Below are 22,480 nucleotides of genomic sequence, written 5' to 3'. Positions count from 1 at the left end.
GCGAAGTCAGTACCCCGGTCAGGCATATCTTTTTTTAATTTTATTTATTTTATTTTATTTTTTTTCCAGGCAGAGTTAGACAGTAAGAGAGAGAGAGACAGAGAGAGAGTTATAGACAGTGAGAGAGATAGGTCTGTTGGTTCACTCCCCTAATGGCCGCTATGCTGGTGCTGTGTGGATCCAAAGCCAGGAGTCGGGTACTTCCTCCTGGTCTCACCTGCAGGTGCAGGGACCCAAGCACTTGGGCCATCCTCCTCTACCCTCCTGGGCCACAGCAAAGAGCTGGACTGGAAGAGGAGTAACCGGGACTAGAAATCGGGTGCTGGCGCCACAAGCGGAAGATTAGCCTAGTGAGCCACGGGGCCGGCCCTGGCATATCTTTGATTATGCCTTTATTACATATTTTATAATATTTGTATTTTTTATGTGAGAAACACCAGTTCCCATCTTTATATGTTGTATAGAGTCTTGACTTAAATACATGTAGGTATGTGCATATGTTTTTTGATAACTCCTGATGGGCACAGTTCCCACTTGTGTTTCCCAGCCTGCAATCTCTTTCTCATAGAGTTCATCTTTCATTAGTTGTATAAGCGACCATTCCTGTAGCATGGTCTGAAAGAACCTGTAGGGTTCTGTCACTGCTCCAGCCAAAGTCCCAGGAAGCTGTGCTGTCCTGGTTGTTAGGGTCTGCTTGCCCCAGCAACCAGTCAGTACTGCCTTTAGGGTGGAAGCATTAGTCTGAAGGCTTGTAGGACCCTTTGAAGATAGGTTCTAGAATCCTCTGTCTAATGAACTTTTTAATATAATGGAGATGTATTTTTGCAGTCTAATCGGGTAGCCCTCAGGCATATGTTGCTGCTAAGATTAATGAAAACAAAGGTAAATGAATGGTTTGAAGATGACTGTAGGGTCTGCCTCAGAAGACACTACGAATTGTAGACAGGTTGAAGAAGTCCGCTTAAGATATCTGGTATCTACCTTGTCCCCTTTCTCTGAACTGTATGATAAGGTGGAAAGTGATTAAAGAATAAAAAAAAAACTTATTTGCTGATGAGTGTTTTTAATTTTTCCTTTTCAACCTATGCTTAGACTTTATCCCTTAGTAGCACAGAGTCCAGATAGTCATGTGAAATCCTTTTTGTTGTTATTCTTAGTTTCTAAAACGTTTCTTTCATTTGGTTACTTAGAAATCACAGGAAGGGTGGTTACTGTGTGAGGACTGGAGGCCCAGTTGGGACGATGCAGAATTTTAAATCTAGGCCATTAGGGAGCAAACACTGGGCCCGGCAATTAAGACTCCTGTGCTGCACATCAGTTCCTGGTTCCATCTCTTGATTCTGGTGCTGGCTGAAGAAATTGGGCTCCAGGCATCCACAAGGAAGACTTGAATTGAGTTCCTGGCCCCTAGCTTCAACTTTTGTCCAGTCTAGTTGCAGGCATCTGAGGATTTAGAAACCAGAAGCACAAAATTCCATCCAGGGCACCACGTGAGTGGCAGCGGCCCAAGTGCTTGAACCATCAACCTCTGCCTTCCCAGGTCATTAGCAGGGAGCTGAATCAGACCAGAGCAGCTGGGACTTGAGCTGGCACTCGGGAGTGGAATGCCAGCCTTGCAGGTGGTGGTTTAACATACTGTGCTATAGAGCAGCCCCCTCTCTGCCTCTTGAATAACTACAATCATAAAATAAATCTAGACCATTAGAATATCTGTGATTGGGAAGATAAGGATAAATGGAGTGGCTAGAGGAACAGGAAATATCAAACCAGAGGTTCCATTTACCACCATAAAAGCTAGGAAACTTAAAATCACTCAGTGGCAAAAAAAAAAAAAGAAAAAAAAAAAAAAGCATTAAGACAAATGAATAAGGAGGCAGAAACCTGGGCGGTTACTCCTCCAAAGGCAGTGACTCAGACCAGCCTTCGCTGCATGAGTGTGTCTTTTCCAGATGTCCATCACTCAGCCTTGACAGGAAGCGCCACAGCTACTGTGAACCGATAAAGCCACTGAGGTTTCAAGATGTGGCCAGAAGCTGTGTGCTAGGCTTCTAGCCAGTTGTGCAAGCTGAAGGGAATGGTAAATATGTGGTTTCCCAAATTAAAAAAAAAAAGTCTTGTAATCAGGAAATAAGTGACTGCTTGTCACCTCCATACTTGTGAGCACACATATGTCTACAACGTTGTGTGTTTAGCACAGGAGAATTCTGAAGACAATGTACAAGAACATTAAAAAAATCTTCAATATTTCATCTTTCTTTATTAACAGTGGTCTGATAAAGTAATACTTCCATGTTTGTACTTTGATCCAAGGGCTGTATCAGGTGTTTCAATTAATCCAATCTTTTTATAAATATTTATTTCTTTAGGGTGGATGGGAGGGAGAGAGAGAGAGAGAGTTCTTTTATCAGTTGGTTCACTCATCAGATGACTGCAATGGCCAGATCTGGGCCAGGCCAAAGCCAGGAGCCAGGAGCCAGGAGCCAGGATCTTCACCCAGGTCTCCCACCCGGATGCAGAAGCCCAAAAAATTGGTCCACCTTCCTCTGCTTTCCCCAGGCCATTAGCAGGGAGCTGGATCAGAAGTGGAGCAGCCAGGACACAAACTGGTGCCAATATAGGATGCTGGCATCACAGGCAGCAGCTTTACCTGCTAAGACACAGCACCAGCCCCATCATTAGTCCAGTGTTAAACTCCTGTTAACTTCTTGTGATGATTGCCTTCTCACTTAAAGAGGACATTTGCTTTTCTCAGAAATATAGAACTTTGTAAGAAACAGAAAATAGAGTTCAGAAGGAGTAATTACAGTTTGGCTTTCTAATCCCTAGTCTCATACTCCTTCTAAAAAAACTACCAAAAATGTAGCTTTTAGAGTCAGTTCCTCTTAACACTATCCACTTTGTTCAGCAAGTGCACTTGTAGGCATCACACCTTGAATGTGCTGCTGTGACAACAATGGGCAGCACAGATGTGGAACTCTGAAGGGATATACGAGTTGTAAAAACATGTGCTTTGGGGTGCTGGATTCTGTTCCCGTTGTCCCTCTTCCAGGCCAGCTCTCTGCTGTGGCCAGGGAGTGCAGTGGAGGATGCCCCAAGTGCTTGGGCCCTGCACTCCATGGGAGACCAGGATAAGCACCTGGCCTTCTGATCAGCAGGGTGCCCTGGCCGCAGCGTGCCGGCCGCGGTGGCCATTGGAGGGTGAACCAATGGCAAAGGAAGACCTTTCTCTCTTCCTCTCTCTCTCTCTCTCTCTCTCACTGTCCACTCTGTCAAAAAAAAAAAAAAATACAAAAACAAAAAAAAAAAACATGTGCTCTGCACTCACCAGCTTCCATCCCATCCTGAGGACTGTCCAACCTCTCTGCAGCTATACAGATGGGAATCAAGACACGAAAGTAGCCTCAACATTCCCTCCACTACCTCCATGGGGCAGCAAGATATAAATACACAGATGTGAGGCTACAGGAGGTTTTTCTAGAGCAGTACTGTAAGCTATGCTGTGCTACCATGTTTCCCAGCTCCCACACTGTGTTAATGAGATGTTCTTCCCAACACTTGCACTCTGAGCCCAGTGCGGTTGGATAGACAATCCAGCCTAGTGTGTGTGTCTGTGTCCATGTTCTTTGCTATACAAGAACACCAGAGACTGCATCACATGCAAGGAAAAGATTGTTTTGGCTTATGGTTCTGGAGGCTGGGAAGTTCAAGATCGGTGGCCACATCCGGTTAGGCTTCATGATGCTTCAACTCGTGGCAGGAAATGGAAGGACAAGCAGGTGTGTGCATGTGCGGAAGACAGGACAGGAAAGCCAGACTTGCTTTACAACCTGTTCTGCACTAACTAATCTAGTCATGTGAGAGGGAGAACTCACAGAAGTACGACAGTCATTCATCCATTCACGGGGGCTCCACCCCTTGATGCAAACACCTCCCACTAACAACCCACTTCCTGGCGCTGCCTCAGGAGGAGTTTTGGTGGGACAAAACACAGCAGTGTGTCAGGATCTGTGACTTGCAGTCCTCACATTTCCACCATCTGCAGAAATATGGGAGTGGAAAACCAAGCCCTCCTCAAATAAATCCACTCCCCCCAATACAGTGAAAGCCTTTCTCAAGTGCTAACTTCATCAGGTTCTTGTGTGCCTATGAAGTGGGTGATATTCTCACTGGACATGGGAAGAAACTGAGGCTAAGAATTCAGAAAGCCTTGTTAATTTTTTGAAACTAGGAAGGATTTGGATCATGGACTATAAACAAACATTAATGTTCGGTGAGAGTCTACTACATACATGCCATGTTATTATTGATCATTTTTATTTATGTACCTTATTTAATCTTTAATCTTCATATCTTCCTTGGAAGGCAAACAGTATTACATTTTACTGTGGTGAATGCAAGGCTTAGAGAACTGAATTTGCCTGAAATAACACAGAGGGGCTAGGGCCGTCAGTTCAAGCCATATCCGTCTGGTTCTAGAACTCAAACTTTGTGCCAAGGCTTTGTTGAAAACCCGGGCCATTCTGAATCCTCAGTTTGTGCATGCTGTATGTGCTCATCAGGCATTATTTTAAACATTGCCCAAAAATAGCAATAATGCATCCTAAGGCATCTAAACTAACCTCTTCACCTTAATTCCTTCATTGTAAAATGAGAACAATAATAAGCTGGAGGCAGTGCTGAAGGATTTAATGCAGCTCTGTACACAGGAGGTGCTCCAGTGAGTGTGTCTCTCTGCCACATTTTCTACTATCATGATTACTTCCACCTCCCCATCTGTCTTCTCAGCACAAATCCCTTTCTTTATTTTTTGGCTTTGGATACCTCATTTCTTGGTTTGGGATGGACAAAGCTGATCTAAGGTTAGCAGAAAGTATTCCTGAAACAGCCAGACTCCACCCATGAAACTTTGCTCATGTGATTGAGCTATGCTGGTCTCAGTTGGGGTTTGTGGGGCATTTCAGCTGACTGCCCCCACATGATGACAAGTGTCAGACACAAAGGTGATTCAGAGATTAAGGATGAGGCCAAGGGACAGATTTAGAGTAACAGACTATACAACCTACACTGGGTGCTTGAGGCCAGAACACGCAGTGGACTGTGTGCAGTCATTTTGGAAGGGAGGTGGGGGAGGCTGGAGCATAGGGAGGCCTTGTGAAGAGGATGGCTTAGTAGTGGCTGGAGGCTGGTGAGGGAAGCAAAGAATAAGCAAGGAACTTGTCAAACCTAGCGAAGCAGGGATGAGGCTGTTTCTGCATAATGCATCTCCCCTGCTGTTCTCCACCTCACTCGCATGCCCACACAATTTATTAACAACTATCACCTCACTTGAAGAACCATTTAATCAGCTAAGTAATAGGCAGGTAGAGAGTCACATAGAGAGAGAGAGAGAGAGAGCTTCCATCCACCAGTTCTCTCCCCAAAGGCTTGCAATGTGCAGGGCTGGGCCAAGGCTGAAGCCAGGAGCCCAGACCTCAGTCTGGGGGTCAGATACTGGGGTGCACATCAGAGGGCAGCGAGAGTCAGTAAGAGAGCTTAGACTGAACTCAGGCTCTCAGATCTGGGCATCCCAAGGAGTATCTTAACCACTGCACCTTATGGGTTTCATGAAACTGTAGTCAGAAGATTGAAAAGACATCAATCAAGTGAAAGCAAATTTCAGTGTGAGATGTGAATATGTCCTGCAGAGTCTGGCTCGTGGTATCAGAGTTACACAAATGAATTTCTTTTTAAACTCTAATATATATGAAAACGTGAGGCCTGAAAAATGTGGAGACAGCTATTAGAAGTAAGATTTGAGGACCAAACTCAAGGAGAGGAATAACTTATCAGCATTTCTTCTCAAAAATCAAACGTGAGGAGTTGGAATTGTGGTACGATGGGACATGGCGGCATGCCAGCTGCTCCACTTTCAATCCAGCTTCCTGCTAATGTGCTTGGGAAGGCAGCAGTACCCAAGTACTGAGTCTGTGCCATCCACATGGAGACCTGGATGTAGTTCCTGGTTCCTGGCCCAGCCCTGGCTGTTGCAGCCATTTAGGGAGTGAACCAGTGCATGGAAGATTCTCTCTCTCTTTCTCTCTCTCTCTTTCTCTTTCTTTCTCACCCCTCTCCCTATAGTTCTGCCTTTCAAATAAATAAATCAAAAAAATTTAAATGTGAATATTTTCACACACAACTGGTGGAAACAAATGGGTTCATTAATGCACATGCTCTTAACCCCATAATTTTGTGTTTAACTTAGTTTTTTTTAAATCATTTTATAGTAGCAGCTTTATTTTTTTTCTTTCTTTCTTTCTTTCTTTTTTTTTTTTTTGACAGGCAGAGTGGAGAGAGAGACAGAGACAAAGGTCCTCCTTTACCGTTGGTTCACCCTCCAATGGCCGCCGCGGCCCGCGCATCACGCTGATCCGAAGTCAGGAGCCATGTGCTTTTCCTGGTCTCCCATGCGGGTGCAGGACCCAAGGACTTGGGCCATCCTCCACTGCACTCCCTGGCCATAGCAGAGAGCTGGCCTGGAAGAGGGGCAATCGGGACAGAATGTGGCACCCCGACCGGGACTAGAACCCGGTGTGCCAGCGTCGCAGGCGGAGGATTAGCCTAGTGAGCCGCAGTGCAGGCCTAACTTAGTTTCTAACAAAACATGCAAAAGTACCGGCAAATTACTTTTTACACTAGCAAAGACTGTAAAACAACTTAAATGTTCAATAGCAAAGGGTTGCTTAAATAAACTATGGGTGTACCCATGTGGGTAATTACTATGATGGTTTTTAAATCATGTCTTAGAGGTGGTTGTTGTGGTGCAGAGGGTTAGACCAACAATGGTTTATACCTAGCCCAGCCCAGGCCTGCTGTGGGCATTTGGAGATTGAACCAGCAGATAAAGAGCTGTCTTTGTTGCTTTGCCCTTCAAATACATAAAAATGAATGATTTGTGTGCTTTTTTTTTTTTTTTTGACAGGCAGAGTGGACAGTGAGAGAGAGAGAGAGACAGAGAGAAAGGTCTTCCTTTTGCCGTAGGTTCACCCTTCCAATGGCCACCGAGGCTGGCGCGCTGCGGCCAGCGCATCGCGCTGATCCGAAGGCAGGAGCCAGGTGCTTCTCCTGGTCTCCCATGCGGGTGCAGGGCCCAAGGACCTGGGCCATCCTCCACTGCACTCCCTGGCCATAGCAGAGAGCTGGCCTGGAAGAGGGGCAACCGGGACAGAATCCAGTGCCCCGACCGGGACTAGAACCCGGTGTGCCGGTGCCGCAAGGCGGAAGATTAGCCTATTGAGCCACGGCGCCGGCCTGTTTTTTGTTTTACATGAATACATTTAAAGTGAAGAAGTGCTTATTATTAGAAAAGAATAAAGTGGGGCCCGCACTGTGGCCCAACCAGTTAGTGCCCTGTCCTGCAGCACTGGTATCCCATATTGGAGCAGGTTTGAGTCTTGGCTGCTCCACTTCCGATTCAACTCTCTTCTGATGGCCTGGGAGAGCAATCGAAGATGGCCCAAGTGCTTGGGCCCCTGTACCTGCCAGAAGACCTGGAAGAAGGTCCTGGCTCCTGGCGTCAGCCTGGCCCAACTCTGGCTGATGTGGCCATTTGGAGATTGAACTTGTAGATGGAAGACCTCTCTGTCTCTACCAGCCTCTGTAGCTCTACCATTAAAATAATAAAATAAATCTTTAAAAAAATAATAAAGGGGAAGCACTGTGTAATGATACCAGCATAATGTATCAACAAAATACTTGAAGAATATAAACCAAATTTTTATAGACAGGTGTTTTTTAAAAAAAATTAAAAACACATTTACCTGAAATAAAAATGAACCAAAAAGGATAATCTTTTTTTTTTTAAATAGTAACTTATAACAGAAGCTTTCTAACAGAGAGGGAATTATTTAAACCAAGAGCTCAAGAAATGAGTTCTGTCCCTTTTTGTATAAACACACAAATGTTTTGCCCATCCCTTTGACTGGTGGTTTGTTTTGCATCTGTTACTTTTATGTTAATGATATTCATCTTGTTTTCCACAACCATGTGTTTCTCTGTCTTTTCAGTCCGTAAATATTGGTTTTGAGTGCTATTTTGCAAAAATGCTAAATGGTTGATTAGTTGAAATGGAGGAAGACACAGTGCATGACCATCTTTCCTTTCCTGTAAACAACAGCTTTCATCATTCAGTTTCCTCTACCACTTCACCAGGAGGGGCAGAGCATTTTGAGTCGGAGTATCCTCACTCAGAGGCAATTTGCTTCTTGTCGTAGAGCCCCTAGGGGATTTTGGACCGGCGTGGACGACTTCTCCCTCATATTGGGGTCGGTTTCTTCCACCTGCATCACTGCACGGCATGGATCCAGGTAACACCTGCTTTTATTCCCTTGGATCTTAGCACCTGGGTATCCTATTAATTCTACTTATTCTAGGAATATGGCACTGAACTACAAGTGACATGACCTGAGAAGGAGCCTGGTAGGAAAGCATTCCCTCTCATTGCATTAGAATTGCATGGACTCTGCAGTGTGTCAAAATTGAGGTTCAGCGTCCAGGATGAGTTATCTTCTCTTTCTCAATATGCTATGAGTTTTGCTTTGTGTTATGAACATGAAGAAGAGTGATTTGAGTAGATATTTTTCCTTGGCTCTAATGATTTATGTATCATCCATCCATATTGAAGGATTCTGTAGCAGAAATGTTCAGTTTTTTTTACAGATTTCCTGCTTCTTAGATATAATCTTCTCTCTGACATGAATGTAAGAAGCAAGGTAAATTTAAAATTTGATTACTTTGTAATTTCTTTCTACATTGATATTTATTGCTAGATTAACTAAAAGGCATTAACTAAAGATTAGCTATAATGAATTTTATTTTCACAAAAGCAACATCATATATGGGAACCTAAGAGATTTTTATTCAGCTTATCTTGTACAAGACACTGGACTCTGAAATGTTAACCAACTTGTGATATTCACCCTCAGATAATCATTTCCAGTTGGTCTTTCAGATATACTTTGGGAAATACTCTATTAGAGTGTTTCAAAAGAATACAAGAGCTTTTAACTTATATGCATATCAAAATATGTATTTTTAAGCCAAACCATTTATACTCTTTCAGAATGAAGAATTATTGTTGTTAGAATCAACCATTTAAACGTGTTTCAGAGTTTTGAGATGGAACTAATTTGTCATAATATTTTTAGATGTATGTTGAACATTTTGAGTGAAATTGAGTAAATAGGACAATAATCTACTGGCAATCTTTTTCTTTCGTTTGTGTTTTCTGATAACCATGGCAGTGATCACTAGGATTATAAATGATTTTAATGGAAATGTTAACAGGATTTCCACTTCTAATATAAATCAGACTGTCTGTGTACTTGCAGGAGTAGATAAAGATGTACACAGAGATGCACAAACACACACACAATTAGCTCTCACCATCACGTCGGGAATGTTCCTTGAAGCTTCCATTTTGATTTTTCTTTAGAAGCCACCGTGTAGCAAAGTTTTGATGCCAGATATGTTTCTCTTCTTTTAGAGATGAGCGATCAGGAGGTGACTTATTCAGCTTTAAGATTTCCTCAGTCTTCTTCAGAATCGCAAAATGGATTAAGACCTGATGGCACTCGAAGGAGCGGAAAAACTGATGATAAAGGTATATATAAAAATATTTTAAAAACAATTTATTCATTTATTTATTTTAAAGGTAAAGTGGCAGAGAGGGAGAGACAAAGAGAGAACCACTGGTTCACTATAAATGGGCACAGTAGCCGGGGTTGGGTTAGGCAGAAGCCATGAGCTTAGGACTCCCTCTGGGTCTCCCACATGGGTGGCAGACACCAAAATGCTTGAGTGATCTTCTGAGGCTTTCTCAGGGGCATTAACAGAGAGCTGGATAAGAAGTGGAGCAGCTGAGACATGAATGGGTATTGTGATATGGGATGCCTGCATTGCAACTGGCTGCTTAACCCACCACATCATAATGCTGACCCCAATGTATATATTTTATGCCTCTAAATTCACCTGTTGTTTATGGATTGCCAAACTTGAGGCCTAGAAAAAGTTCATTTAGATGCTTCTGATTGTCAAGTGGTTATAAGACACTATAACGAGGCAGAATAGTAGAACAGAAAACTTGAAAGGACAGTTGGCAGGATGGAGAAATTAATGAATCCTATGAGCAGCTAATAGACTGCTTTTATGCAAGTTTGGTCAATATGATTTGTGAGGCCTTTAAAAGTAAAACACAGAAAAATGTCCCAAGAAAATGTAGCATATCTTAGGGAATGTTTACAAAGTGAAAAATATGTGTTAAAAACAAAGTTATTCAGACAACACATTTTAGGCGCCTTAAGAATATATATCTGCTTACACTGGTCTTGTTTGTAAAATCTCTTCGACACTTACCCTATCTTTTTGATCGGTTGTGTACTTATACTTATCACTTTACCAAGTGGGCTGGCATTGTTACATGCCTTCTTGATAAGATTGAGTTGAAATCCCCTGGCACATTTCTAGTTCCACCATTTAGGTAAGTCCGAGTGAGCCTGTGCCGACCTATATATCTCCTCCCTCTCTTATTCCCACTCCTGTGTTTAACAGAGATCACTTTTATTTTAATTTTTACATGCCTAAGAATGATTGTGTATTGATTACAGAGTTCAACCAATGTTATTAAGTAGAACAAACAGAGCAGCAGCAACAACAACAACAACAAAATACTAAAAGGAATAAAATAGTAAGTTGTTCCTCAACAGTCTAGACAAGGGCTGATCATGTCATTGTCTCTCATAGTCTCCATTTCACTTCAATGGGTATCATTTTAGATGCTCATTTAGTTGCCATCAATCAGGGAGAACATATGATATTTGTCCCTTTTGGACTGGCTTATTTCACTCAGCATGATATTTTCCAGCTTCCTCCATTTTGTTGTAAATGCCCAGATTTCATTGTTTTTTACTGCTGTATAGTGTTCCATAGAGTACATATCCCATAGTTTATCCAGTCATCTGTTGATGGACATTTAGGTTGCTTCCATGTCTTAGCTATTGTGAATTGAGCTGCAACAAATATTGAGGTGCAAATGGCTCTTTTTTTCTCCCCTTTAATTCCATTTGGGTAAATTCCAAGGAATGGGATGGCTGGGTCCTATGGTAGTGCTACATTCAGGTTTCTGAGGACTCTTCAAACTGTCTTCCAAACGCCCAAAACAGCACTCTGGCCTCAGAATCAACCCTTGGGGCATTCGGATCTGGCTAAAAGGTCCATGAGAGTCTCACAGGCATGGAAAGCCATGACACGGTGGCAAAAACAATCTAAATAAAAGATCCTGGAGAACAAGACCCCAGCGGAAGGAACAGGCCATCAAGGAGGGAGGCGCCTTTCTCCGAAGGGAGAAAGGAACCTCCACTGTGATATGGCCTTGACTAAACAAGTTCAGAGTTGGTGAACTCAAGGGGCTTCCATAGCCTAGACAGCTCACGGCAAGAGCCTCGGGGGATTGCTGACACCATAAATAAGAGTGCCAATTGTTAAATCTACAACAGGAGTCACTGGGTACAGGCTCCCCACGTAGGATCTATGTCCTTAATGTGTTCTACTATGAAACTTAAAAACAACACTACTAGTCGAACAATACCCTATACCTTGTGCGGTTGTGTGAGGGCAGCCTGTTGAAATCCCTGCTTAGTATATACTAAGTTGATCTTCTGTATATGAAGGTGATTGAAAATGAAACTCGATGAAGGGTGGGATGGGAGAGGGAGTAGGAGAGGGGAGGACCACGGGAGGGAGGGAGGTTGGGGGGGTACCACAACAATACAAAAGTTGCACTTTGTAAATTCACATTTATTAAATAATAAGAAAAGCATATATATCTGACCTTAAATGCTATGAAGAAGGAAAAAAATCTTCATATCAAAGAGACTTTCTAATTTTTCTATTCTCTCTGTACCTCAAATATTGTCACAATTTAAATTCTAAGCTGAAAATAACTTTTATGATTTTAGTTTGGTGATAATCAATGATACAATTTTTCCAATATGGCGACATCATAGTAAAAGGATAAATATAGTATTGTCTCCAGAAAAACAGGATTGATGGTGAAGCAGGAAAAGTGGATTTCTAGACCCTCCTGTCAGGATGGCCTGTGATCCCTTTTGCAACCCAGAACTCAAGACCATTGCCTGCTTTTCCTTTGCATGATTAGCTGTGATCACAGGAAGGACACGTGTCACTGTGGACTCCCCTGCGGTCTTACGTCAGCTGTCGGTGGTGCCTTAGTAGGGGCCTGCTTTTGAAACCCTGAAGAACTATTCCTGTGCATGGGGACTTCTGTGATGAGTATATCAATCAGAATTTTTTTTTTGAGATTTATTTATTTTATTTGAAAGTCAGATTTACACAGAGAGAAGGAGAGACAGAGAGAGAAGGAGATCTTGCAAATACTGGTTCCTCCCCAGAGAGCTGCAATAGCTGAAGCTAGGTCAGTCCAAAGCTGGGAGCCGGAAGATTCTTCTATCTCCTCCACATCAACCGGAAACCTTAAACTTTAAAACTGTATTTTATATGTTAAAATTTTAAATCACTTGGTAGATATTATCTTGCAAAATTTTTAAAGATCTTCCCTTTGCTTCAAACAGTGTCCCTGATGGAGGTAAGTGGTAACCAGGCTCTCTCTCTCTCTCTTTTTTCTTTAAAGAGTTCTCAGTGCCCAGGCATCTCCTTGCAGTGACTCTTGGAATCCTCTGTTTACTTCTCTCAGTGGCGGTCGCAGTGTTGGTGACAAAGAGTGAGTACTGGAGTCCATCTTTCTAGTCTGAGGACCTGCAGTAACCATGCTTTGTGCAGATACTAACAGTGTTGCTCCCTGTTGAAACTCGGGGACCTCCCAGAGGGTTCTGGACTTTGTTGGTGAGTTTTTCAGGAACACATCACACGGTGGTGTTCACTCTGCTTACCTAGTTCACTGGCTCTGAAGCTGTGGTGAGCTGTCTCATTCTGCAAAATGCACGGGAACATTTCTTTTGGTAGGTTGTTGTGTAGGATTCTGCCATTGAGTTGAGATCATTGTCAGTCTGAGAAAAACACTTTGGCTGTTTATTTATTTATTTTGATGTACATAATAAGGAAACAGTAAGAAGAATTAATATGCACATAGAAGATGATCTGGAATTTAAGCTTTTTTCTTTCTCTTTTTTTCTCATCTTAAGGAAAACCATGGATATACTACATTGGTATGAAATCACCTATTTTCGGATATTTAATCTATTCCAATAATAATTGTATTTTATCTTCATATTTTTAAGTTCAGGCTAAAACGATTTTTTTAATTGAGGTGGGGTGAGAGAGAGAGAAAGAGAGATGGAGAAAGAATCCTTTCTGGGAGTTCACCCCCAGATACCTGCAGCTGGGAGCCAGGATCTCAGCCCAGGTTTTCCACATGGGTGGCAGAAACTCAGCTTCTTGAGTCATCACAGCCTCCTCCCAAGACTCTGGAGTCAGGAGCCAGGGTTGGGCAGTACACTGTACCAGGGTACTCAGTCGTGGGACACGGGCATCTGTCCACAAACATCTGCCTGCTAGGTTAGGTTTTTATCTTCAGAAGATGTATCATTAAATGTTAACTAACTGAATTTTGATTTGCTACTTATTTATAAATGATGTGCTATTAAAAATGAGCTAAACTGTAAAGTACGGTGTTAGCCATCAGGTATTTTATTTAGGCTACTCTTCAGTGGCTATTAGTGAGAAATTTGATGTTTCCATTTCTGTGGTCAGTTCACTGAGGTGTTACTTTCTAAGTGTCAAATTACTGAAATAATCATATGAGTTGGTTGTTAAAGTGAGACTTTTCCTGTTGTCTCTAATTTCACAGTTGGACCTCATGATTGTATTTTTATGATATCAGTGCTGCACGTTTTAGTTTTACAGCTTATTCAAGAAAAGCATCAACAGCAGGAAATTCTAGGAAACCTCACTCAAATGTACCACGTCGTGCAAAACGATGACTACTTAAAGAAGCAACTCTTGGCAAATAAGTCTTTAGAATATGACACTCTCAAAAATAAAACCCTTCTAATGGAAAATGCACTGAAGTCACCCTTTTTAAAACAGAATGGACGCTGTGCAAAAAAAGATACCGTCCCGAAATCTGTGCACAATCCAGGTATGGAAGAAATGTGGGAGGATTCACTGTGTCGTCTTGGTCATTTCTTCCCCTCTAGAAGCCTTGCCATCTATGCCTAGTGATCTATGGGTCTACTGGACAGCTTTGAATTTGTGCCTTTCAGATGCAGGGTGTTGGAATCCCTGGAACCACATTTGCATGTGTAGAGCCCTGTGGTTCCCCAGACTCCATGGCAGTTTTTGCCTCCTCTCTATTCCCAGATGGTGAAACAGTATGCCAGACCCCTAGCAATTCAGCTGATCTGGCCCTGTGAGACTTGGGGTGTTGCTCACATAAAATGCAGAGGCTTTCAGTAAAAATATTACCTACAACGGGCACAACAGTTTTATTTGAATGCTGCTGTAGAGATATTTTGTGGTATGTGTGTGTGTGTGTGTATGTTGGTGTGTCTGCCTTGACTTCAGATATTTTTTCTATATGTGACCACCAATACCAGTGTAATTTTAAAGATTCATGGAAAATGCACCTTATTAAACAATTCTACAGGGATTTCAAAAAATTGGCACCCAAAGAAGCTTATATTTTCATGAACACTTTTTCTTTTTTTCATGAGCTTTTGAAAGTACCGTAATAATATACTCCCTGCAAGATATCTGCGAGATTTGTCCTAGTGTTGACATTTATACAAACACCCAAGAGATAAAAATATTAAATCTCATGCAGTAAGTACTAAAATGTTGCCTAATGATGGAATGAATTGTCCAGATTATAAACAACCAGTAAATATTCATATATTTAAAATAACTTTTGTATATTTAATTATATTACTTAGTAGAAATTTAGTTTCCATTTATAAGTTTTTATACTATAAATATAAATATATAAAGGGAAGAGAAATGTTTCTACATATAATTTTAGAGATTTTATTTTAAAGATTATTTCTTTGAAAGGCAGAGTTACAGAGAGGCAGAGACACAGAGAGAGAGGAAAGGTCTTTCACCAGCTGGTTCATTCTTCAGATTGCCAAAATGGGCAGAGCTGGAGCCAATCCGAAGCCAGGAGCCTGGAGCTTAATCCAGGTCTCCCACAGGAATGCAGGTAGAAGGACTTGGTCCATCTTCTGCTGTTTTTCCCAGGCCATAGCAGAGAGCTGGATCGGAACTGGAGCAGCTGGGACTTGAACTTGCACCCATATGGGATGCTGGCACTGCAGGTGGTGGCTTTACCACCTAACCAGAGAGAGAGAGAGATAGAGAGAGAGAGAGAGAGAAGCAGAGAGAAAGGTCTTGGCCCCATGGCTGGAGCCAAGCTGAGCCAAAGCCAGAAGGCAGGAGCTTCTTCTGGGTCTCCCATGAGGGTGCAGGGGTCCAAAACACATGGGCCATCTTCACTGCTTTCTCAGGCCATAAGCAGAGAGTTGGATTTGAAGAGGAGCACCAGGGACATGAACCGGAGCCCATATGGAGTACCAGGGCCTCAGGTGGACACTTAGCCTACTATACCACAATGCCGGTCACCAAAATATACTTTTAAATTAGAAAGCATCTTAAAATATTTTTGAAAAACTTAGATTATTTTTATTATTTTGAAGCATCCTAGAATATTTTTAAAAACTTAGACTATTTTTTTATTATTTTAAAACATCTTTATTGAGCTATTATTAGCATCCAAAACTTCATAGATTAAATATACATGATTTGACGAATGGACACATGCATCCAACCATGACTCAATCTCCATAATAAGGAAAATAGACTTTTATATCACCTCCCAACGTGTCCTTTGTTGTTCACCGTGGTAAGAACACTGACTGTGAGATCTTTAAATTTTAAGTGTATGATACAGCGTCCCTCACCGTGGGCACTATGTTGTACAGTAGATCTCTGGAACTTGTTCCTCACACATAACTGAAAGATTACACTCAGAGAACAAAATTTTCCATTTCCCTGCCCACCACCTCTGCACAACCTCCTTCTATTCTGTCTTCCCATGGGTTTGGCCACTGCAGATACCACAGAGAAGTGCAATCATGAGGAGTTATCTCCCGTGTACTGATGTGTCCCGACACTGTGAGACTCTTGTCTTTTCAGACTATATCCTCACAATCAAATGCAGTTGTAACTCTTTAAGCATTTTAAGAGAATTATTCTATTTAAAAATTTTTGATCAGAACATACTACTTGGACATAGTATGGGTCTCATGTAATATTTTAACACATAAACATGGTGCAAACCAATCACATTTAGACTTTTCATTTTCCTGTCCTTTCTTTGTGTTTGGAGCCCACAAGCTCCCCTCTTCCAGTTCTTCAGTGATAATTCATCCTGGTGAAGTCTGGTCACCGTACTGACTGAAGGAACACTAAAACTTGATACTGCACCTGACTGTGTTTTGGGACTTAGCTAACCTCTCTCTACACATTGCCAACCTCCACCCTCAACCTTAACCAGCCACTAATTATTATAGATAGGCTTGAGCCTTTGTGTCAGTTAGGGGTGGCTGATAAATATATTGTTCTCATTCACAGATGACTAGATAATAAGAAATTCAATGACTGTCCTCACTTGTTGTAGGTAAAGTCCATGAAGACTACTGGTCCTGTTATGGAGTAAACTGCTATTATTTTATTCTGCAAGATAACACCTGGGAGCAATGTAAACAAACCTGCCAAAGTTACGGTTCCTCCCTTTTGAAGATTGACAATGAACATGAACAGGTATCACAGACTCCTCCATGTACTCTGAATCTCATGAATGTGTCTCCCCTGTGACCCAAGATGCTGCGAAGGGGAGGGTGGTCCAGAAAGAGGGATCTTCAGCTATTCTTCCTATTCTGTGGGGAAGATTATAGAGTTCAGAATCTCCCTGGAAACCCTGTCTGCTAATAAGCATATGATCCTGCTACTCATTGAGTGTTCAATGCACATGATCTATTATGACGATGATTATGAAGGGTGAAGTTTGTAATCCTCTCTCTTCAAGGAGACTGCAGTAGTGCCACTTACAAGAAAATATGCCTTTCCTTGGAGGAAGTACTTATCTGAACCTTTGGTAGCCTGTACCCTAGAACCACAGTTATTTTTTCCCTATGGGGTGGCAAGCAGTGGGGGTGCAGCATAGTCCAGGAGCGCTGGATCAGAAGAGGAGCATCTGGGACTAGAACTGGTGCCCATATGGGATGCCAGCGCTTCAGGCCAGCGCTTTAACCCGCTGCACCACAGCGCTGGCTGTTATAGTAAATTTTAGACATTTTTAATATTCCCAAACACTTACTCCCCCCCTTTTATCTCTTCCAACTACTTACCTAAAAGCAAGGCTTTCTTCTGTGAGTGAAGAGTGTAATGCACACCCCCCACACAATCAGTTTTTCTTTTAAGAAGTTTGTTTTGAAGACTTCTTCTTTCATTTAAGATCATGCAGTGCTACCTTCTCTACACCATGACATATTCTTTTGGATCATGAGTTTGAATAGTTTTCTGAAGTGTCATACATTATCTAACAAATTTCTTATTTGTAGGTATTTTAATTTAAACATTTTCCATGCTTTAACTAATTCATGAGACTGGCAACCGATTTTAATGTATATAAATCATCTCCTAAGGAAATGTTCTTTGGAAAATGAAAATGTAGGCTTTGTAGAATGAGAGATTTTTCTATGAATCAGGGGTGAAGGGTGTTGTGGAGACTGACAGAGTACTGGCTGTGGATACAGCTTTTGTCCCTCTACCTGTTTTTCTTCCCACTCTTCCAACAGAAGGGAACTCATTCCCATGATGTGTTTTGTTTCCTTTGTAGGCATTTGTTCAATTTCAGATTCATGGAAATATGTATTGGATTGGATTGTCATATAGTGATGTGGAATGCAAATGGAAATGGCTTGATGATGGCACATCACCTGGAATGTAAGATTCTGAAATGTATTCAGACTCTAACATTGGTGTGGGAGTTGGAAGGATTGTGTCTAACAAGTCATTGCTCATTTCACAGTTTTTTTTTTTTTGAAGTAAATTCCATTTAATAAAAGAAGAATTAGGAAGAAAGTATTTTAGTAAGTGGTGTTAATAGAGAAGAGATATTTGGCATTAGTAATGATAAAAGCATACCAAACACATGCAGTATGAGTTATGAAACAAACAAAATGAAACACAGTCATTGTTTAGGTAAATATGAAGTGATTGTACCATCCTGACTAAATAGTAGTTATTCCTGGCATGGGCGCTGTGGCACAGTGGGTTAAGCCTCTGCCTGTGGCACCAGCATCCTATATGGGCACATTTTATGTCCTGGCTGTTCCTCTCCTGATCCAGCTCTCTGCTTATGGCCTGGCAAAGCATTGGAAGACAGCCCAAGTCCTTGACCCCTGCACACACATGGGAGACTGGAAGAAGCGCCTGTCTCCGGGCTCCTGGCATCAGATTGGTCCAGCTCTGTCCATTGTGGTCATTAGGGGAGCAAAGCAGCAGATGAAGACCTCTCTCTCTGTCTCTCCCTGTCTCTGTCTGTAACTCTACCTCTCAAATAAATAAATAAACATAAAAAAAAAACACTCTAGAATGGTCTTGAGCCCTCCATTTAAGCAAAAGAGAAAAAAGAATAATCTCACCTAAGAATTCAGAATCACAAAAAAAAACCACCACATATGTACTCCTGCCTCTACTTAAGCCTCAGCCTAAGTGTGAATCTACTTTCTGACTGATGAACATATTCAAGGAGGTGCAACATCTTATTTATCTATCATTTTAACTAAGTAGGAAAGTAGTTCTGCCACCTAATGAACCTTTTTTTTAGATAGACACCATGCTTTGATAGTTTTCTGTGGACTGCCATGGTTTTGCTTAACTACTGTTTGTTGATGGGGAAGACAAAGAAATAAACCAAAACATCAATCAAACTATCTAATCTCTGACTATATTTCATTCTGTTTTTTCTCCTTAAAGTATATGCACGTGAGACCTGGTTGTCTGTGTCACAGAAATTCAGTTCTACTTTTAAATTTCTCACTTCTATTAAAAAAATAAAGTAAGAAAGTAGGTTTGGTATATTATGATCCCAAAGCCATTTTGCAAAGTAATTTTTTCTGCTGACCAAAAGTTCAGAGTGTGGAACAAACTGGGAGATTTTAGGTAAATGTGTTTAATGGGCTAAGAATAAAGAAAATATTTCGATGTTGAAGTTATGAAGAACATTTATATTTATTAGGAATTTAAGAAATAGAATTTAAAACGTTCATGAAGATGTCATTGGAAAATTCGGATTTAAACAGTTGACCTTTGTATTTTCTGTTCTGCAGGAATTTGAAAATGATGAGTTCACCTCCTAGGAAAGAAAAATGTGTATTTTTGGCCACAACAAGATTAGCATATGGCGATTGCTCTAGAACCTACAGTTGTGTCTGTAAAAAGAGAATTAATTGTAATTTCCCTTCTTCAATGTGCACTTAGAAGAACAGGTAACATTGGAAATGCTGCCCTGCTTTTGTGTCCTGTAGTAATTTGGGGTCACTGCTAACACCTGTTTCTGACTGCAGGGTTCAGTGCAGTGTGGACACAGGAGCTGGAAGAGGAAGCACATCTTCTCCTGAGCCCTGATCAGGAGGCCAGACGCCATCTTCTTCCTGTGGGGAGTGGGAGCTTCATCTTTGGGAGCAGCTGCTCCTCTATTGTGGTTCTCAGGCATCACTCTTCCCGCTTCCCTGAACAACCCGGGACCTGTTAGAGCATCCTAATGCATGGCCTCGATCTTTCCTTATCAATAGGATAAAACATGTCAATGTTATCAGACCATGGAAGTACAATTAAGAACTAGGATATAGTTATATTTTTACTATGTAGAAGCATACCTCGTCTTTAAAACTATTTTGTTATAGAATTTAAATTCAAATTTACTGAATAGTTGAAAGAATACTACAAGACAGACCCATGCAACTTTTACCCACAGTTATCAGTTATTTGTATTTTGCTGTGTTTTCCTGTTTCTCTTTCACATTTTTCTCATTGTCGATCCATCTGAAAATAAATTGAAGATATGCCCTGGTTTCTGAATATTTTTGAAGAAAAGGACTTTGTCTAATATAACCATGCTGCAATTATGAAAATCAGGAAATTTAGCAATGATACAGCATTATGATCTAATCTATAAACCACATTCCAATTTGTCCATTGTCCTAATATTGTCATTTATGGGTATTTTTCTCCATGTTCACAATAATACAATGCATTTAATCATCATATTGATGACATGTCCTTTAATCTGGAATAAGTGTTTAAATTTTCTTTGTCTTTTGACCTTGAAATGAAAAAAACTCAACCTTATTGAGTTAGACTATCCATACAATAGACTGTACCCATTTTAAGTCATGGGGGATATAGGTTTTAATCTGTTTACCTCTCACATGCTAGCAAATCAAAATCTAGAACATTTGCATCAGCTCCAGAACTTCCATTCTGCCTCACACCAGCCACCTGGCCTCTGTCCACCAGCGATGCTCTTTCTGTCACTATCAATTTGTTTAGCTTATTCTAGAACTACATGCATCCTGTGGATTTTTTTTTCCTGGCTGCTTTTGGATCAGCATGTGTTTAAAATTAATCAGTGGTTTTTCATGGATCAGCAGTTCCCTCTCTTTGTTATTTAGTATTCTATTGTTCAGCTAGAGCACATCTGTTCACTCAGTTATGGACATTGGATACATTTCTCATTTTTGGCTACTGTGAATAAAGCTGCCATGAAATTTATGTGTGGGTCTCTGTGTGTGGGGATATATTTCTGTCTCTTTTTAATAACTATCTAAGAATCTGATTTCTGGATCATAGGTAAGTACATGTTTAATTTGATAAGAAGCTCATATACTGATTTTCAATGTAGTTACATCATTTTTACTCTCCCAGTAGCAACAAATGTGAGTTCCAATTGCTCCCCATCATTGTCAACATTTTCATTTTAGCTATTGTGGCCAGTGTGCAGTGGCATCTGGTGTTTTTAAATTTATATTTCTCTATGCTTATTCTTAGACATTTTATATAGTTTTAGTTTACATGGATGGTTTCCATCGATTTCTAGTTATTTTGTATCTGAGAACAGTGTTGAGGCTTATGAGATGCAATTGTTTTTGCACTGTTACAAAACCTTTCCTTTTTCCACTGGATTACTTTGGAGCCATTGCAGATCGCTTGCTCTCTCTTTTTGTCTTCTCTCTCTCTCACTCTCTCTCTCTCTCTCTCTCTCACTCTGTCTCATTCTCTCTCAGTAACTGTGCATTTTAAATAAATAGATTTACCTTAAGAAAAAATAACTAAATAAAAGAAACCCAAATCATCTTGACAGGGCCACATCCCCTCTGTGACCCTGTGTGGACTCCTCCCTTGCACCTTCCTGGCATCTGGTGGTGGTCACCGAACCTTGATCCTTGGTGATGCTGCTACTTCTACTTCTTTTTTTTTTTTTCCAAAAAAATATCTATTTGAAAGGCAGAGTTACAGAAAGAAAGATTGAGAGAGATTTTCCATCTGCTGGTTCACTCCTCAAGTGGCTGCAGAGGCCACTGCCTTCTCAGGCACATTAGCAGAAGCTGAATTGGAAGTAGAGCAGATGGGCATCGAACCATCATCCATATGGTTTTCTGGCATTGCAGGCTGCAGCTTAACCTGTTTTGCCACAATGCCGGTCCCCCATTGGTGCTTCTTGGCCTTCAGGATCCCCGAATTTCTGGCTCTGACATCTCACATCACATTCTCCCCTTGTGTCTCTGTTTTCACAGGTGGGTTGCTGTCCTAATAAGGACACCAGTTATATTAGATTAGGGTGCACCCTAATGACCTCATCTTAGCTGAAGTATAGTTCCAAAGACTCTATTGCATAAAAAGCCTGTACTCACAGGTATAGAGGTTGAGACTTAAATAGTTTTTTGAAGGACACAGTGCAACCTATAACAATCATGTTCATTTACCAACTGTTTACTTCTGGAGAACCTGTAGTCACTTCCTTTCTAAGATCCTGCCGTGTAAGTGGCTTCCTTCTTTGATCAGCGCAGCTAGAGTTTATATCAATTGTACTGTTTTTTTTTGATGAATTGGTGTTTCTTTTCATTTATTCTTTCTAGTGTTTGTCCATTATATATCTTCCTTATTTCATTTTTTCCTTTCCTTTTACTTTGAATTTAATTCCTTCCATATTTCTGGCTTCATATGTGAAAGCTTATATTTTCTCTCTCTTTTTTTCACGTATAACTATCTAAAGACAAATTATTTCCCTAAAATTGCTACAAATTTTTTTGTTAACCCATGTCGTAAAAGTATGCTGTGGGAGGGGGAGCACTGTGGCACAGTGGGTTAAAGTTCCAGTTTGCAGCACCGGCACCCAAGTCCCACCTAC

At 41.1% G+C, this 22,480-nt stretch overlaps 1 protein-coding gene across 3 annotated transcripts; it reads left to right on the top strand.

The window, feature by feature from the left end:
• Nucleotides 1-8,222: 8,222 nt before the first annotated feature.
• Nucleotides 8,223-20,844, top strand: LOC100350791 (killer cell lectin-like receptor 2). Of its 3 annotated transcripts, XM_017338114.4 has the most exons (8): nt 8,223-8,342; nt 9,521-9,637; nt 12,683-12,772; nt 13,907-14,149; nt 16,685-16,827; nt 17,906-18,012; nt 19,401-19,559; nt 19,638-20,844. In XM_017338114.4, exons 1-7 carry the CDS (start codon nt 8,333-8,335, stop codon nt 19,549-19,551), a joined length of 861 nt encoding a protein of 286 aa, XP_017193603.3. In that variant the 5' UTR covers nt 8,223-8,332; the 3' UTR covers nt 19,552-19,559; nt 19,638-20,844. The 3 variants fall into 3 exon arrangements, with proteins under 3 accessions (XP_017193603.3, XP_089160712.1, XP_089160713.1); XM_089304586.1 differs by lacking the exons at nt 8,223-8,342; nt 9,521-9,637 and adding an exon at nt 12,263-12,466; XM_089304587.1 differs by lacking the exons at nt 8,223-8,342; nt 9,521-9,637 and having other exon boundaries at nt 12,746-12,894.
• The last annotated feature ends 1,636 nt before the right edge of the window (nt 20,845-22,480 follow it).

The sequence above is a fragment of the Oryctolagus cuniculus genome, chromosome 9 (assembly GCF_051225735.1).
Source record: "Oryctolagus cuniculus isolate XC-2025 breed Fujian yellow rabbit chromosome 9, ASM5122573v1, whole genome shotgun sequence".
Taxonomy (NCBI): Eukaryota; Metazoa; Chordata; class Mammalia; order Lagomorpha; family Leporidae; genus Oryctolagus; species Oryctolagus cuniculus.
Note: the sequence above shows the minus strand (reverse complement) of the source record. Positions and strands in the feature narration are given on the sequence as shown.